Genomic DNA, 16,281 nt, shown 5'->3' with positions numbered 1-16,281 from the left:
ATGGCAGGCGAACTAGCAAAGCCGCTCCCCAGCGCCAGCATCACCGCCTCAGCTCCCCTCAGATCGTCAGGCATCAGATGCTCAGAGGAGCACCGGTCCCTGGTGCTGCAAAGAATAGGGACCGACCACTGCCTTAGACCATTAAATGGAAGAAATTGATAACAGTGGTGAAGTAATGCTTTTCTAAAAACCACTAGGATGCTTATTCAACAGACTTTTTGGATGGAGCACCGCCTGTTTGCAGGCGGTTGCTAAGCCTGGGGTAGAGTGATGGACCACAGTCGGTCCCTGGGCCTTCCTGTCCACGCTCCCCCGGGGACAGTCCCCCACAGGAGAGAACACCTGTGCTGTCTCTGCTGTTTCAAAGCTTGGGAAAAGAAGGGGAGCTTCCCAAGAAACAGAGCAGATTTTCAGAGGAGTCGGATTCTGTAGTTGGATTGCGTGACTTCCAGTTCACTCCTTTGTGACTTTGACAAAATTCTTAAACTTTCTGAAACTTAATTTAACCTCCATTGCTTATATATTATGTCACGAGGGTTATTCATTCACAGACCATTTTAAACACCTGCTGTATATCAAAGCCCGTGTTAAAGAGCCAAGCACGTACAAATAAAAGAAAAGCCATTCGGGGTGTCAAAGGGTGTAGACCCAGCAGGGGAAGCCGAGAAGCTCACGGTTAGTGGAGCGGACCCGACGGGCCCGGGATCCGCCCTGTGAGCAGCGCTCAGGAGGCCTCTCACCCAGTAGATAGAAGCGGGGGAGACGGGACTTTCAGAATGAAGCCGCCGTTTCTGAGAAACCCAGAGCTGGAGAGTGAGCTGGTGTTTTTGTGTCCTGGCCCAGAGCGGTGTCTGCCGCATAACACATGCGGGGTGCTCTTGAAATGTTTGTTGGACAAAGTAAGTTTTTGCTTAATTCAACTTTCAGTGTTTTCAGTTTTTTTCTCTCATATCTAGTCACATAGTCCAACCGAGATGTAATGTACTTTATAATGTTATAACAGTTTATGTTATCCATGAGTTGTTTTTAAAAGGTGAAAACTTATAAACTGTAATGATAATTTAAATTTTTAATTCATAAAGTAAATTCATAGATTGCCTTTCATACATCGGTTTTAGAAGCCAACGTAGAAGCCAGTAGTTTACAATAATCCTGTGACTTTTTTCAGTTGCACGATAAACTTTAGTAGTTTATTTTTTTAGAACTATGCAAACAAAGTTAGTTATCTAATCCAAGTTCCCGGTGGATGGGGCTGCGCAGGCCATGTGCTTAGATCTAACTCTGTTTACTCTCCACTGCCATCTAGTGTCTTGTAGGAAAAATAATGGTGAGCTTAAGTACTTTTTTTTTCTTGAAAAGTACCTCTAAGAATTAATTGGTTGTGAATTGAAGCCTTGATATAAAAATGAAGTTTCATGAATACAGCGACTTTTGAATTGTGTATAGAAGATGAGAATTCTACGTCATAAGTGACATAGAATTATCTATGTAGTTGATGTCAATGAATCAAATCTTCCCATTTCTTCAAAAAATCAGATTTTTAAAAATAAATTGTGATGGTTTGTTCTTTTGTTCATTTTGCACCAAATCTTTTTTTTCCAATTTGCTTCTTTGTAATTTGAATGCATTTTTATTCTTTCATTGAGCCAACCTATTGTTACCAATCTTCTCTAGTTTAAATTAACTTTAGATGTAAGTATGAAATTTGCTATTATTACAAAAATATTGGGTATTTCATGTGGATTTCTTTGAAAAATTGAAGAACTTACTCATCTCTTGATACCACGTGGCCTCTGATTGATTTTGGGCTCCTTGGCCAGTCTCCTGGATGCTCTGGGAAGTGAGGGGCTGACAGTCAAGGCACCTCCGAGGTCTCGGCCAGGGGTAAAGCAGCCAGCGCTCACTGTCCAGCACACCCCTGGATGTAGTCCATTCCTTCTGTGGAAAGGGCAGAGGTGGTTGAGGTTTGGAATTTTGAAACTTTTTCTTGTTTTCTACTGTAGTTTTTATCTCTAGCCTCTGAAAAATATTTGTACTAATAAAAATTTTGATTTATAAAGTACTAGAGGAAGAATCAATTTTACAGAGTCAATTCAACATGATTTTATAGGCAAATTAGATATTATAGATGTATGCAGAATATTCTTAACATATTCTGAAATGTTTTCTAGTGATATTTCATAAAGACTAGTTTTCACTCATCCGAGTATATTATATTATATACTGAGTATACTTTTTATCTTATTAATTTGAACATCCCAGTCACATCCTTATGTCAAAAATCATTTTGCTTGATTTTGAAAAATAAGTTTAAAAACAAGTAAGTTTTTAAACTTATTTGTATCTATCGTTCGTTAATGCATCAAGGCAGGCCCTTCAATGGAAAATGCAAGACGTATCTTATAAAATACATATTCGTATTCTGAAACAGCAAGACTCGCCTTGGCAGATCACAAAAGGAACTGTAGACTGATAGTAAGTAAAACAGTATGGTAGACAAATCAAGCAAAGGGCTCCGAACTGGGAGTGTAGAGAGAGACGCAGGTGTACTTGGGGGTCGAGTGTGTGCTGAGGGGGGCGGTTCGAACAGTGGGAAAAAGAGAACTAAGTGCGCAGCTGTTCAGTTATTCCTGGGGAATGAATGAAGGTAGATGGAACGAGCCTTCCCCATCCTCGAATACATGTGAAATTCAGCCTCTAACGGAGAGGTTTCGTACTGACATGTTCTGTGTGTGATGATGGCTGCCTGCCACTCTGTTCGACCACAAAGAGCATAAAGAACATGCAGTGACAGACCGCACACTGGGACCAGAGCTTGGTCTTCAGTCGGCAGTGAGCGTTATGCAGGAGGCTTTTCCCCAGGTGAATTTTATGGAGTTAAAAAAACACCCAATTCCCAAAGACGTGTAAGAGACCAGTAATACGGAGGAGAGAATGAGAGACCATGAGGATGTCAGAGACAGGTGTCTGTCTTGCGTTGGCCCTCACTTTGCCTCCTGCCCGAGCCTTGGGCCTTCACATGACAATGTGACATTACTCAATATTTAGTTAGCTCTTGGCCTCGACTCTCATCAGAAGGCATTCCTATTTGGTAAATAGGATAAAAAAATCACGAGCTTGTTAGTAACATAGGTATAACGTTCCCATGGTGGAGAAGTATTTAACTTTTTGACAATTACTTATCCACAAGGAGTTTTTCAGTTTCAGTAAGTAAGTGAACGATTCGTAAACCATTTATTTTCGGCAAGCCTAACATAGAGAATAGCTTTTTATGTCCTCTCAGCCCAGTATTTGCTTATCTGTTTCTCAAGATCATACGGAAACCCTGTATAGAGGCAGTGAATGTTTAATAATTTTCAGTAAACGATCTAATAACATAGGAGTGTGTAAGCTATTCTGTCATTATTTAATTGTGATGCTAAGGATAACTTGAAGATATTATTAAATATCTTCACATATTATTAAATATCTTGACACAAATACAGCAAAGTCACCCAAAAAAGATGTGTATTGTATATCTTCAAATAACCAAGCCAACGGCCATTAAAAAATAAAAATAATAAAAATAAAAACGCCACTGTTGGGAGCTTGCTCACGCTTACTCTCCATTACTGTCACGAGAGTTCTTCTGTAAGACTTACCTGCACCACGCAGTTCCGCGTAAGCTCGTCCATGCAGTGCTGTCTCTGGCAGGGTGAGGGACACCACGTGGCACGCTGCCTCCGGCCAGCGTCCTCGTCCTTTGAGAAGATCTCTGGCTCAGTGTACCATGTCCTTCCAGCTTTTTGCCTTGCAGTCATCTCTCTTCCTGTTCTTGAATCATTTTTCTACTCAGTCTTAAGACACACTGAATTGCATTGCGACAATTAGCTACAAACACTAAGGAACATCTTACTTCACCTGTCACGTATGTTGCTGCGTGATAGAAGCATAGTAACTTTAAAACCAGTGATTCTGATTTCTGGCGGCTTTAAGAATAAATAAGGTGAAACTGTCATCTTATATAGTTACATTTTAAAAACCTTTTTAAAGTGTATAACTTGTGTTGAGACGTTTTAAACTTAATTCTTTTAAAAGACATACTTAAAATGTATTTTCACAGGCCTCGTGCTCAATAGTAAATACTACTTGAGCACAGTGCCAGCTGACGTAGATAATATACTTGCGAATAAAAGTATTTTGGATTTAGCTTTTCGGCTTTGAATTGCGGTCATCCGCCGAAAGCAGCCGGGACGCAGCGTCACTGCTCCTGGTGAGCGAAGGAGCTCGGGGATTTAGGGTTCGCTCTCGTGATCGCGCATAAGATTTTGTTTGAAAAAAGGGTTCTTTGTCATTACAACGCTGGAAAAGAGCTTACCTAACAAGTTAACACACACACTCAACTCACCGTCTTCACCTAGAAATGGCTTAGTAGTGGCCAGTATATAAAACGGCCGTGTGTAGCTCAAGAGGACCGTCTCGCGCTTACTGCTTCGAGAGGCCTCCAGCCTTTAAGTTGCAGCACTCCAAGGTATGGGGGTGCTGGGAGAACACGCCCAACCTTAATAATCTTCACATTGCGGAGATAATCGTACCATTATGTCGAAATGTTGCCTCCAAACCCTAGATGGTTTGTTCTGATTAGCAATTCTTATTTAGTAGATATTTATTTAAAAATGTGATTTGATTCAGTCAGAATAGCTGATCTTATTCTTAAATTAATTATTATTTTATTATTTACATCTACAGCACCTGGGCTTCCCAGGTGGTCTCCCATCCAAGTACTAACCAGGCCCGACCCTGCTTAGCTTCCGCGATCAGACATCGGGCTTGTTCAGGGTGGCGCGGCCGTAGACCAGGGACCGTGGCTCCACTGGGGCATGAACTCGGGACCTTCTGCGTGTAAAGCAGATGTGCTAACTGCTACGCTATGGAACCCCGTCCTGACCTTGTTTTTAAAAAGGTTTATTTTCAAATAATGTCAGAACTTTACCTTCCCACCCAGTCCCTTGAAAGGGTAGCTATACCCAGACTTGGCCAAAATCTTTCGTGCAGAGAAGAGCAAGGTTTTTATCAAGAGTGTGCTCCGTACTTTTGCAGGCCAGTTTTAAGGAGTGGGGTGACTTGAATATTAAAAAAAGGAATAATGTTCTGAGAAAGGAACGTTTTCACTGAAAATGAAAAACAACCGATCACGCTGACCTATAGCTACAGACGTTTCCTCCAGACCCGTATGCCAGGCCTGCAGCGGGGCTAGCCCACGGTGCGCCCGATTCTTCCCCTGATGGCATCTTGAGCCCAAGGACAGTTTACTTTTTTCATCTTATTTTCTCTGTATCAGAATAGGAGGCTACATTAAGAGCTTTTCAGTGCGCATTCACCGAAGTCCTGGATCTAGCCCGTATTTTGTGTGCGTCGCACATATGCGAGAGCATCTCACCAGTTGCCCCTGCTCACCGCCAAGCCCCTGTCCCCCTCCAGTGTCTCTGCCTTGGCTCCCAGGCTTCTCGTGACCGTTGCGTGATGTCTAGGAGGCTCTCTGCGCCGAGCCGCAGTGCGGGAAGGTGTGTAAAGCGTGCCGCTTCTTCTTGCCAGAGCCTGTGCATCTTCACCCCGCCCGGAGTCAAGGAAGGGAGACCCCGGCTCATTCCTGCGGGCCCCATCGCCCAGGGCACCACCACCTCCGCCTACGTGGCCAAGTCCCGGAAGACGTTGCTCGTGGAAGACATCCTTGGGGTACATACATGGCTTTTTACCAGTTGTGCCATTTGTAATCTGAAGTATTAAGAAAAATGATGTGTCATTTTGATGTTGTAATTTAAGCCATTTTATTCAAGCATTAAGATACAGGTCAGTGAATCAATTGGTATGTAAACAAATTCTTTGCACTCAGAAAACCATATCTTATATACCCACGAAGAGCTAGACTGGAATAGTTTTTAGTTCAATACCTGCCAGTATAATTCAGCACAACAATGCATGTTTATATTCATGCAAACAGCACATTGACTGTTTGGTTTCACATCCGAGCAGGATAGACATGAATGAGCCACCTATTGCTGTGACAGACCACTCCAAATTCTTCTCGCGCCGTACAGCAGCCACTTGCTGTTTCTCAGGAGTCTGCGGACTGGGCCTTCCGCTGATACTTGGCTGGGCTCGCTTACACATGTGCGGTCTGCTGGCCACCACTGAGGAGCTGGCTGGGCTCAGATGGCCGCAGCTCTCCATGTGCATCTCACCCCTGCACCCCACCTCCCCAGTAAGCGAAGCCTGGCGTGTTCTCGTGGTGGTGGCAGGGGCGCTAGAGAAGTGGAAACATGCAAGTGAGTTTCCAAGCCTTTGCTCGTGTCCGAGCTTCTGCCCTCTCATTGGCCAGAGCACATCACAGAGACAGGCCCACACTCAGTCTCGGACGATGCCGATAAAGGACATGGGGACAGGGAAAGTGACAAAATGGAGCCTTTAGTGGAGTCTCCCACAGTACCTGTGAAAACTGGCAAAATGTCATGGTGAGCTTAGCCTTTAAAACTGACGAACATACAAACAAGTATCTAGGGGTAATGAACTTGCTCTGAAAATTACTAGTCATGGAATCTAGGTTTTAATTTTGGTTTTGCCTCTAATTATGACCTTGAACAACTCAGGTAACTAGTTATTTTATCCAAAAAAAAAAAAAAAGGCAAGAAAGAAAAAGTAAAGCAGTTAAAAATAATTGTTGCATAGTTTAGTGAATATAGACAACAGCATTATATTCTAATTATCAAATTTGCTAAGATACTAGGTCGTAGTTTTTCCCAGCACAAAAGAGAAAAGACACTTATGTGCTGTGGTGGAGGTGCTAACTACACACGTGGCAGTCATATCACAGTATCCAGATGTATCAGCGACACGTGCGCCTTCAGCCGCACAGTGTTACACGCAGTGTTATGTGTCCAATGTGTTTGTTTTTAAAAGTAAGTGTTAAAAGTAGATAGTGTGTAAGCTGTTGCTTGAAAATGGTCTGTTGTATATGCCAACTTTCAAAAGAACAGTAAATTACAAGTATAGATTTGTACCAGTCTTGATTCATGAAAAGCTTCCTTACAGACAGTACAAACTGAATAAATAGCATTGGTGTTTTGATATTAATTCATGAGTTCCCTATATTCCTTTGAGCGCTTTCGCTAATAGAAAATTATTCAAATCAAAGAACCAATTTCATTTCTTATGATAAGTAATTGAAAATTATTCGCTGGTTTGAATATTTAACATAAGTCTTTGAGGTCCAGTTAGAATGACTGTCATTAACATCCACTTTTGTGTTATTCGAACCTTAAAAGTAGAAAAAGCTTTACATGTATTTTCCTTCACATGGTGTTTGCATTTGGAGGAGTTTTCACCTGTGACATTGTACCTGCGAAGCCCTTGGAAAGGTTCTGACACAGCAGAAGGTGATGAGTGAGTGAGTGCTAGCATCTGCTATCGGTGAAATTGATAAGTACTCACTCACTCCTTCATGCGTTCATTCATTCATTCAGTTCCACTGCTCCAAGGTGAAGAAGCCTCAGGACAGGATTTGGGTGTAGGTTCCGTGCTGCTGAAGAGGAGCGTTTCCTAAAGATGGTTTATACTGCCCATCTCTCTTGGTTTTCCCTCGAAAAGAACCGCATATTATTGACTACAAGTGTTAGGCGATTTCTGATAGAAATAAGAATCACAATCTGATGATTCCATTTCTTTAACTAAATTCATATCTTTTTCCATTTTATTTTCAGGATGAACGATTTCCCAAAGGCACTGGCCTGGAGTCAGGGACGCGGATCCAGTCGGTCCTCTGCCTGCCGATTGTCACCGCGATCGGCGATCTGATCGGCATCCTGGAGCTGTACCGCCACTGGGGCAAGGAGGCCTTCTGCCTGAGCCATCAGGAGGTGAGGCCGGTCGCTGGTCGGGACCGTCGTGGGCCCTGCCCCTGGAGGAGCTCGTTAGCACCACCCACGAATGAATAAATGGACCAGTGTTTAAAACCAGTTTGCTTAACAGCGTTTTGATGCTAATGCTAATGAATTTTAAAAACTTTTTTTTGTTAGTTTTGTAGTTTAGAGAGGAGACCGGTTAAACTGTAAATGCAGGCATTTTATTTTTTTTATTTTTTTTATTTTTAGTAAGAACCCATTTTCATAATAAAAATAAAAGTATGCCATGTCGTGAGTCAGATAACGTAGTAGCTGACTGGGAGTTTTCACATCCTGGTGGTCTTTATGTTTTCTTAACACTCATCTTCCCTGAGTACGTTCTGGCATCACATGCACTTGTAAAGCAGTGAATCCCATTCATTGTTCCCTGAACCGGCTGGTGCATACTGAAACCAAGCATCGCTGCGCGCTGCCATGCCAGTACGTGCCCCAGCCCCGCAGTTTGCGCCCTGTCCATTTACCTGGACGGCACATCCCCTCCCTCCCGCCACACCAGACCCTTGAGCAAGGCGGATGGGGCCCCAGCAGAGCCTGTGGTGTCCCAGCTCCAGCCACCGCCTTCAGCGATGTCCTTGACCGTCACCCTCCCAGCCAGGCCTTCCCTGAACACTGCATGTGGGCTTGAGCAGCTCCTGTCCGGTGCCCTGTCTGTCCGGTGCCCTGTCCGCCTGGTGCCCTGTCTGTCCGGTGCCCTGTCTGTGGCACCTCTTTTCCTCTCTGGCCCTCGTCCCCGGCCAAGAGTCTGTGTTCTCGCTTGTTTTCTTTCGTGCCTTCCCCTCTCCCCATAGCTGTCTGTTGTCGATGCCGTGTCTCCAGCATCTAGAATGGCGCCTGGTCCCTAGTAGGGCCTAGTAAATGTTTGTTCAATGGATGAATAATGGAAGAAGTAGACTAGTCATTTGGGGACTCGTCAGCGAAGTGTAAGAAATATTTCAGCACGGAGAGTGGTTATTAGAGGCTTTTTAACAGAATTCTTGTTAAGCGGAAAATATTTTGTGTTAAAATCATGGGACTTTAGCTCTCTTGGTCAGTTTATCTTTTTATCCAAAACTAAGAGGAACAAGGGAGCATTAAACCCAGTTTTAAAGGGGAAATGTCACAGAGAAATCTCGTGCACGTCCAATGCTTTGTGTTTGGCGAAATAGTCAAAAGTGCGATGACCTCAGAAAATTCTCGAAATATGTTTATGCTGAAGTCCTGTGCTGTGATGTCTGCACGTGACTGAGAAAAACGTGTTTCACTCTTCCTCCTCAGGTCGCAACGGCAAATCTTGCCTGGGCTTCAGTAGCCATTCATCAGGTGCAGGTGAGTCTTGGGAAGGTCCCGGGCTTCCCGCGGGGGCGGGGGCGGGAGCGGGGTCGAGAGGGGGTCATCGGGCAGGCGGCAAGCAGCCTGGCGCTTTGCGCCCGGACAGCGGAGGCTTCGTGGCTCCTGCAGTCAGTGCCTGCGCCCTTGCATTCGCCTCCTCTCCGCCTGAACTGTCCTGCAGTTATGTTTACATGTTTACACGTAGTTGCAAATCACTCACGCAGCAAAGGCACGTGTCCTATTTTGGTTTTTGTTTTCCACTGAAAGACCAGGCACGACCTCCCACTGGCCTTAGTGTTGATACGTTTATGACTCCATTTCCTAAGTGAAAGCGCCCTCTAAACTAAATGCTATGTGAAAACACTGGTCTTAAATTGAAGATACCTGGTTCTCTTGAAAGAATGACCTGCTCTGAAAGATCGCAGACTGCATGGCGTTTTCCCGCTAACTAGGCTTTTGAGGTTCAAGATCACGGCAGCCGTGCGACTCTGCTTCGTGTCTTCCACTTCCTTTCGTTGCTGTTTTGTTGAGTCCATTTCTGCAAACTCGGGCAAGCGGGGGACTGGGTGAGAAAAAGTTTGTGTAGCTGTAAGACCCTGAGGCCTTGGGATGCGACAGTGTGCAGCCTGGGCGCCCTGTGTGCCCACACACGGTATTTAAAAACGCAATGTCGTTCTGAAGAGCGGCTCTGGGGGCAGACAGGCCGATCCGAGGGCCGGCCGCGCCACGCTGCGCGTGGCCTTGCAGGCCGGGCAAGGCCCTCACTGCCCTGTGCCTCGCGAGCACAGGGCATCCACACCTGCACGTTGGTGGTGTTTGGACGAGAATAGCAAGTGCTCGGTGCATTTAAGCGTTCAATAAAAGTAAATTGTTATGGATATTATTATGACATTATAAACAAAGCGATCCTGTCTGCCTTTTAAAATAAAATGGGGTAAGTATTCTGGAATTTTTATTTTTAAATATGCAAACGTCTCTCCTAATTAATAGCCATTATTTTATGCGGCAGGTATGCAGAGGCCTTGCCAAGCAGACCGAATTGAATGACTTTCTCCTCGACGTGTCCAAGTAAGTGCTGGTGTCTGGGGATGTAGTAGCTCTCACTGCTCGGTGGTGCGGTGGAGGGGAGGGCCTGGCAATGACAGGCCACCCCGCGCCGCCCTCGCTGACCCCACTGCACGCAGCCTGGTACGGACGGCGAGCTGCATCTGTGCCCACGGAGTGGCGGTCGCATCCACGTTCCCTTTGCAAGCGACTGGGCCTCGTTTGTGCTCTTTCATTTGTGTATTTTCTATTTAGAGTCACTAGAGCATTTTAAAAACACCGAGTATTTTTTTCTGTCTTTTCTTGTGGGATAAAACTGACAGTGGAAGGAGAGGAAATGTTCGTTTATTTTTTTCCAAAAAGTTCTCTCTGGCGTTTTCCACAGTTGTCCGTAAATGAAAACATATTGTTAATACTGTTATTTAAATTTTCCCATGTGCAGTAGCTCAGATGTCATTGTAGAAAAAACGCCCCACTTCCCTGACCTAGAAAAAGTCCCCTGGGCCGGTGGAGCGAGTGATTCTGGGAGCCCGTGACATTCCCGGTTCACGTGGGGTTTGCCAGCACAGGGCACATCTCTTGACCCTCGACTTAATCCTCGAAATCTGAAAATCGGCCACGTTCCCCTGCCAGGCTGTGACAGGGGACGCGCACCTGCTGTCCCCCGGCTACCTGCAGCGACGCGGGCTGCGTTCTCATTCTCTCTGTATCTGTCTCTGTCTCTGTCTCTCTCTCTCTCTGCCGCCGTCCTCATGGCGGGACCCTCCACGTGCCCAGCCCGCGGGCACTCCGGCTTTACGTGGAAGGTGTGTGCCTCACTTACCACACGTTACCTTAATTACAGGGCCCGCTAAACTCGCACAAACCCAAACTGAAAGCAGTAGCTGCCGACAGATCTAGTCTCTGTACATGTTCCCTGCACTGCACGCCGGCTTATGTGCATGTCCACCGGTGCATCTGTTTATCAGCTTTGCACTCTACTGTGTAGACCAGATGCTCCAAAGCGCTTGCCGCTCCTCGCAGCACGGTGTCTCATGGCGAGGGCGGTCGGCCCTCATTGCGTGCGTGCTGGTAGCCTCAGAGGGATTGCAGTGCTTTCTTAGTACAGTTAAATGACTTTTTAACTTGCCGGTTTTTCAGTGGTAATCTACATTTTAACCGTATTAATGAAATTTAGCAAATTTAAATATTTTTATTTCAGATCAAAGTTCTTCATGAAAATATTAAATATGGTGAACCCAATTCATTCCGTCATAGTTTTCGTTAAATGCTACAAACTTTCTACATTGATACTTATCAATAAAATCATTATTTTATGCATTCTCTGAAATTAGAGTCCTCATGATAAAGACAATGGTAAAGTTTCATTTATTCCTTTAAAATAATATTATCACTTGTTTCCATAAGATGACAGAAATCAAACGTATGTCTTTATGTGTTTTATTTAAATGTAGACAAAGCTGGGAAATGTAGTCAAAGTTTAATATTTTCTGTGTTCTAAACAAGATGCTTACAGGTTTTATGTCTCTTTTTCAGGACATATTTTGATAACATAGTCGCAATAGATTCTCTACTTGAACACATAATGGTAGGTGCCTTTTTTTTTGAAAATGGTTTTATTTAACCTTAGATTCATGTCCTAATATGTGGTGGAACATTTTACTATATTAGACATAAATAGATGAAAAGGTGATACTTAGTGATCTGACGGTGCCACCTTGATTTTTTGGTCACTTCTATTAATTTTGGAGAGTTTCGAACAACATTTTGGGAAAATGTCTCATGAGTTTTTCATTATTTAGTGGTGAGCTATGCTTTGAAAACATATAGTTTCTTTTTATAGTCTCCACAATACCTTTGCATATGGCTGTGTGGGGAATTCTCAACTGATGTTGAGGTCTCCATTCTGCTTAATTAAATCTGCTTAGTTACATCTTCATCGTTCCCATCTTCTAGAGACTCATAGGCTGAAAGCCACACAAAGTAGAGTTTTATCCATGTTTCCCTGTGTGGCTACTTCGGTGCCCTGGCTAGAAGCCCCTGACGACGTGGCTTCCTTTAGTCAGAGCGATGTGTATGTGGCCTCCAGGGAGGCCCGGCTCGCTTGGTCCCATCCATGCTATCTCGTATGATTTGAGAAATGGACTTTCTGTTTCCCATTTGCTTGGTCATTCTCAAAATACAGTAATCTTGTCCATAATGGGTTGCCTCATCTCCCAATTTCATGACGCTCACTGACCGTCGCTCTTTGATTTCATGGCAGGGAGGATGGGATGGGGTGCGGTCCCTGTCTCGTGGAGACAAAGTTTACTAAGGAATTAGAGAGTAACGTTAAAGCTCGTTACTCTCAGCACATTTTTTACATAATTAGTTACATTGATGGTTTTATTTGGACAAAAAGGAGAACTCTTGATTGCATAGTAAAAAGTAACGTATTTGGTTATGACAAAATTTAAGGAATTTGTAAAACAGTGAAACGTATATAAAAAGAATATAAAAATGAGGATATATATGGACCGACAGAGTTTATGCTAGGGGTACAAGGAGCGCTTATTGACTGGACTTTGTATTATTAATAGCGCCTTTTGAAAAATCACGATTGAGGTCTGATTCGCATACCGTGGTTCTCGTCCGCGCAGAGTCCGATGCAGTGGGTCTTGGTATAGTCGCAGGTGCACGCAGCCCTCAGCAGTCAGTTTTTGAACATTTTCACTTCCTCAGAAAGACACTCCGTTCCGTCCTTCACCTTATGTCCTATCCCGTCCACCTCCCAGTCCCAAGCAACCACACTTCGTTCTTTTTCCGTGGACTCGCCTGTTCTAGACATCTCACGTGAGCGGAGTCATTGCTATGTGGCCGTTTGTGCCTGGTTTCTTTCACTTAGCGTAACGTTTTCAAAGTTTATCCATGTGGCAGCGTGTCGGTACTTTATTCTTTTGAATGGTCCAGTAACGTCATGTTGAATAGACATACAGACCACACCTTTTATCCATTCATCAGCTGATGGACATTGGATTATTTTCACATTTTGGCTAATGCGAACAGTGCAGCTTTGACCGTTCGTGTGCAGTTTTGTTTGAATACCTGTTTCTAGTGTGTCAGGTGCACACGTAGGAGTGGAAAGGCGGGTCATCTGATGCTTCTTCGTTTAGCTCTTTGGGGAGCAGCCTGAGTGTGTCCCAAGGCAGTCACAGCGTCTCATTTCTCACCGGCACTGCGCGTGGGCTCGAATCTCCGCGCTGCCGCCAGCCCCGCTTGCTGTCTGACTAGTAGCTGTCATCGTCCTGGGTGTGGAGTGCTCTCTCAGTTGTCTGATGGCCGTTTCTCTAGTGACCGAAGATATCAAACACCTTTTCATGGGCTTCTTAGCCATTCGTATATCCATCCACGCCGAAGAAATGTCTATTCCGATCCTGTGGCCACTTGGTAATGGAGCTCCTTGTCGTCTCTCATTGAGTTGTGAGCGTCCCTCGTGTATTCCGATGCAGCTCCCTTATCTGATCTTGACTGGAAAGTGTTTTCTCCCATCTCTGGGTTTTCTGTTCACTTTCTCGATAGTATCTCCTGAAGCGCAGAAGATTTTAATTTTGATGAAGACCAGTGACCTGTTTTTGTCTTTGTTGCTCATGCTTGTAGTGTCATGTCGGGAAGCCAGTGCCAAATCAAAGGTGATGAAAATTTACTCTCATTTTTTTGGTAAGAGTTTCATAGCTGTAGCTTTTACGTTTAGGTTTTTGATCTATGATAGTTAATCTGTATAAGGGTCCGAGTTCATTCTTCTGCATGCGGGTATCTGGTTTTACCAGCACCGTGTGTTGACCTTCAGTGGTCTTGTCAGAGATGGGTTGAGTGCCAGGCCCTCGGTTCCGTTCCATTGGTCCGCGGTTCTGTCCACATCGCCTTGATTACTGTCATTTTGTAGAAAGTTTTGAAGTCTGGAAGTGTGAGTCCTCCTAATTTGTTCTTCTTTTTCAATATCTTTTGGCCGTTTAGGGACCCTTGTAATTCCATGTAAATTTGAGAAATCTGCTTGTCAGTTTATCCAAAGAATTCAGGTGGGATTCTGGTAGGAACTGTATTTAATTTGTAGATGAGTGTGGGGAGCATTGCCATCTTAACCATATCAAGCCTTCCAATACGTGAACGTGGGACGTTTTTCCTTTTATTTCGATTGTCTTCATTTTTTTTCATCAGTATTTTGTAAATTTTAGGATACAACTATTACTCTAATTTTGGTAAAGTTTATTCCTAAGTATTTTTATTCTTAATGCTGTCATAAAAGGAGTTGTTTTCTTAATTTTATTTTCAGATTTTTATTGAAAATGTATAGAAATAAAATTGGTTTTTGTATTTTGATCTTGTATCCTGCAACCTTGATGCAATCATGACTCCAGTAGCTTCTTGGTGGAGTCTTTATGGTTTTCTATATACAGAATCATGTCACCTATCACTAGTGATAGTTTTACTTTCTCCTTTTCAATCTGGATGCCTTTTGTTTTCCTTGCGTAGTCGTCCTGCCTCGAACGTCTAGGCCAGTGTTGACTAGGGGTTGAGAGAGAGCACATCCTTGTTTTGCTGCTGATTTTGGAGCAGATGTGTCCGTCTTTTAGTGTTGAGTATGCGGTTTGCTGTGGATTTTTGTAGATGGCCTTCATCAGATTGAGGAAGCTCCGTCCTTTCTATTCCTAGGTTTTTTGAGTGTTTTAGCCATAATTAGATTTCAGATTTTATCAACATCCATTTTCTCTGCATTTATTGAGATGATCATGTGGTTTTTGATGTTTATTCTGTTGATACGGTGTACTTCATATAAAGTGAATTTCGTTACATATGTTTTTGAGAACCATAAAGATAATCATGGGATTTTTCTTCTTTGTTTTTTTGTTATTGTGAATTATAACAATAGACTTTATGATAATGAAGAGTTATGAATAAAGTATGATTTAAACATATTGTGATATTAACTTATTCCTGTTTGATTTGCTAATATTTATTTATTTATGATGTTTCCTCTGTTTCAAAGGAAAGTTGGTTTGTAATTTTCTTCTTTAGTATCTTTGCCAGTTTTCGGTGTCAATGGCATATAGCTGGGGTTGTAAAAATAACTGGAGAAGTTCTTCCTGAACTTAGAACAGTTTAAATGGATGGGAATTATTTATTGAAGATTCTTAAACGATTTATATTTGAAATCATTTGGGGCTGATTCCTTTTATGAGGAATAATTCTTTGATAATTTTTCAGCCGTCTTTATGATTCTGATCCTATTTAGACTTTTTCTAAATTCAGTTCCTTTTTTGAGAAAATTTTTTATTTCACCCAGATTTTTACAATTATTAACATAATTATGTGGCGGAGTATTGAGCATGTCACGTGACCCTGGGCATCAGGGATGCAGGCTTCGCTGTGTATAATCATTAATAGTGCAGCATCGCTGTTATTTACTAGTTGAAGCTCTCGTGAGTTTGCCAGATAGGTGGGTAACTTTTCTGTTGCCGACAACGCGGTCCCTCTGCCTTCTTCCTGCGTCTGCGCCGTGCATCTTTCCTCGAACATTTATTGACAGTTCTTAGGCCTGGAGATCTTACATGCGGTAACCGACGGTCGGCAGACTTTCCTGCGCGGGGCCCGCTGTGCTTTAGGAGCCACACTCTGTTGTAGCTGCTCAACTCGCCCCCTGCAGCAGCCGCACGCAGCACGTAGAGGAATGAACACGGCTGTGTCGCTCCGGAACTTTGCTCTCGGAGGCAGGTGATGGGTGGCATGCGGCCCGTGGACTCTAGTGACCGGAAACCGCCTCGAGAGCAGAGGGAGCCTCAGCCCAGCGCCCCAGCGGGGCCTGGCGGGGTCTGGAAGGGGGTCTGGGGGGCGGAAGGACTCTTGGGGGTCAGGCTGCCGGCTGCTTCCCAGCTCTTGGGCAGTGTCATGGTTGCTTGCCCCGTGAGCATGGGGTGGAACTGTGCAGGGCCACCTCCACGCAGATGTTTGGAATGAG

At 44.0% G+C, this 16,281-nt stretch overlaps 1 protein-coding gene and 1 pseudogene across 2 annotated transcripts in view; one reads left to right on the top strand and one right to left on the bottom strand.

Annotated features, from left to right (window-relative positions):
- The window catches only part of PDE10A (phosphodiesterase 10A), a 181,539-nt gene that overhangs the window by 118,762 nt on the left and 46,496 nt on the right, over positions 1-16,281 (top strand). For both annotated transcript variants that reach the window (XM_039881383.1, XM_039881373.1), the window contains 5 exons: positions 5,575-5,715; positions 7,737-7,892; positions 9,192-9,242; positions 10,255-10,313; positions 11,826-11,877. In XM_039881383.1, coding sequence (XP_039737317.1) covers positions 5,575-5,715; positions 7,737-7,892; positions 9,192-9,242; positions 10,255-10,313; positions 11,826-11,877 — 459 coding nt within the window. The remainder of the gene's footprint in view (positions 1-5,574; positions 5,716-7,736; positions 7,893-9,191; positions 9,243-10,254; positions 10,314-11,825; positions 11,878-16,281) is intronic.
- On the bottom strand, positions 4,720-4,835 carry LOC120618520 (uncharacterized; annotated as a pseudogene).

This window comes from Pteropus medius, unplaced genomic scaffold, assembly GCF_902729225.1.
Source record: "Pteropus medius unplaced genomic scaffold, Ma_sr-lr_union100, whole genome shotgun sequence".
In the NCBI taxonomy this organism is placed as follows: Eukaryota; Metazoa; Chordata; class Mammalia; order Chiroptera; family Pteropodidae; genus Pteropus; species Pteropus medius.
Note: the sequence above shows the minus strand (reverse complement) of the source record. Positions and strands in the feature narration are given on the sequence as shown.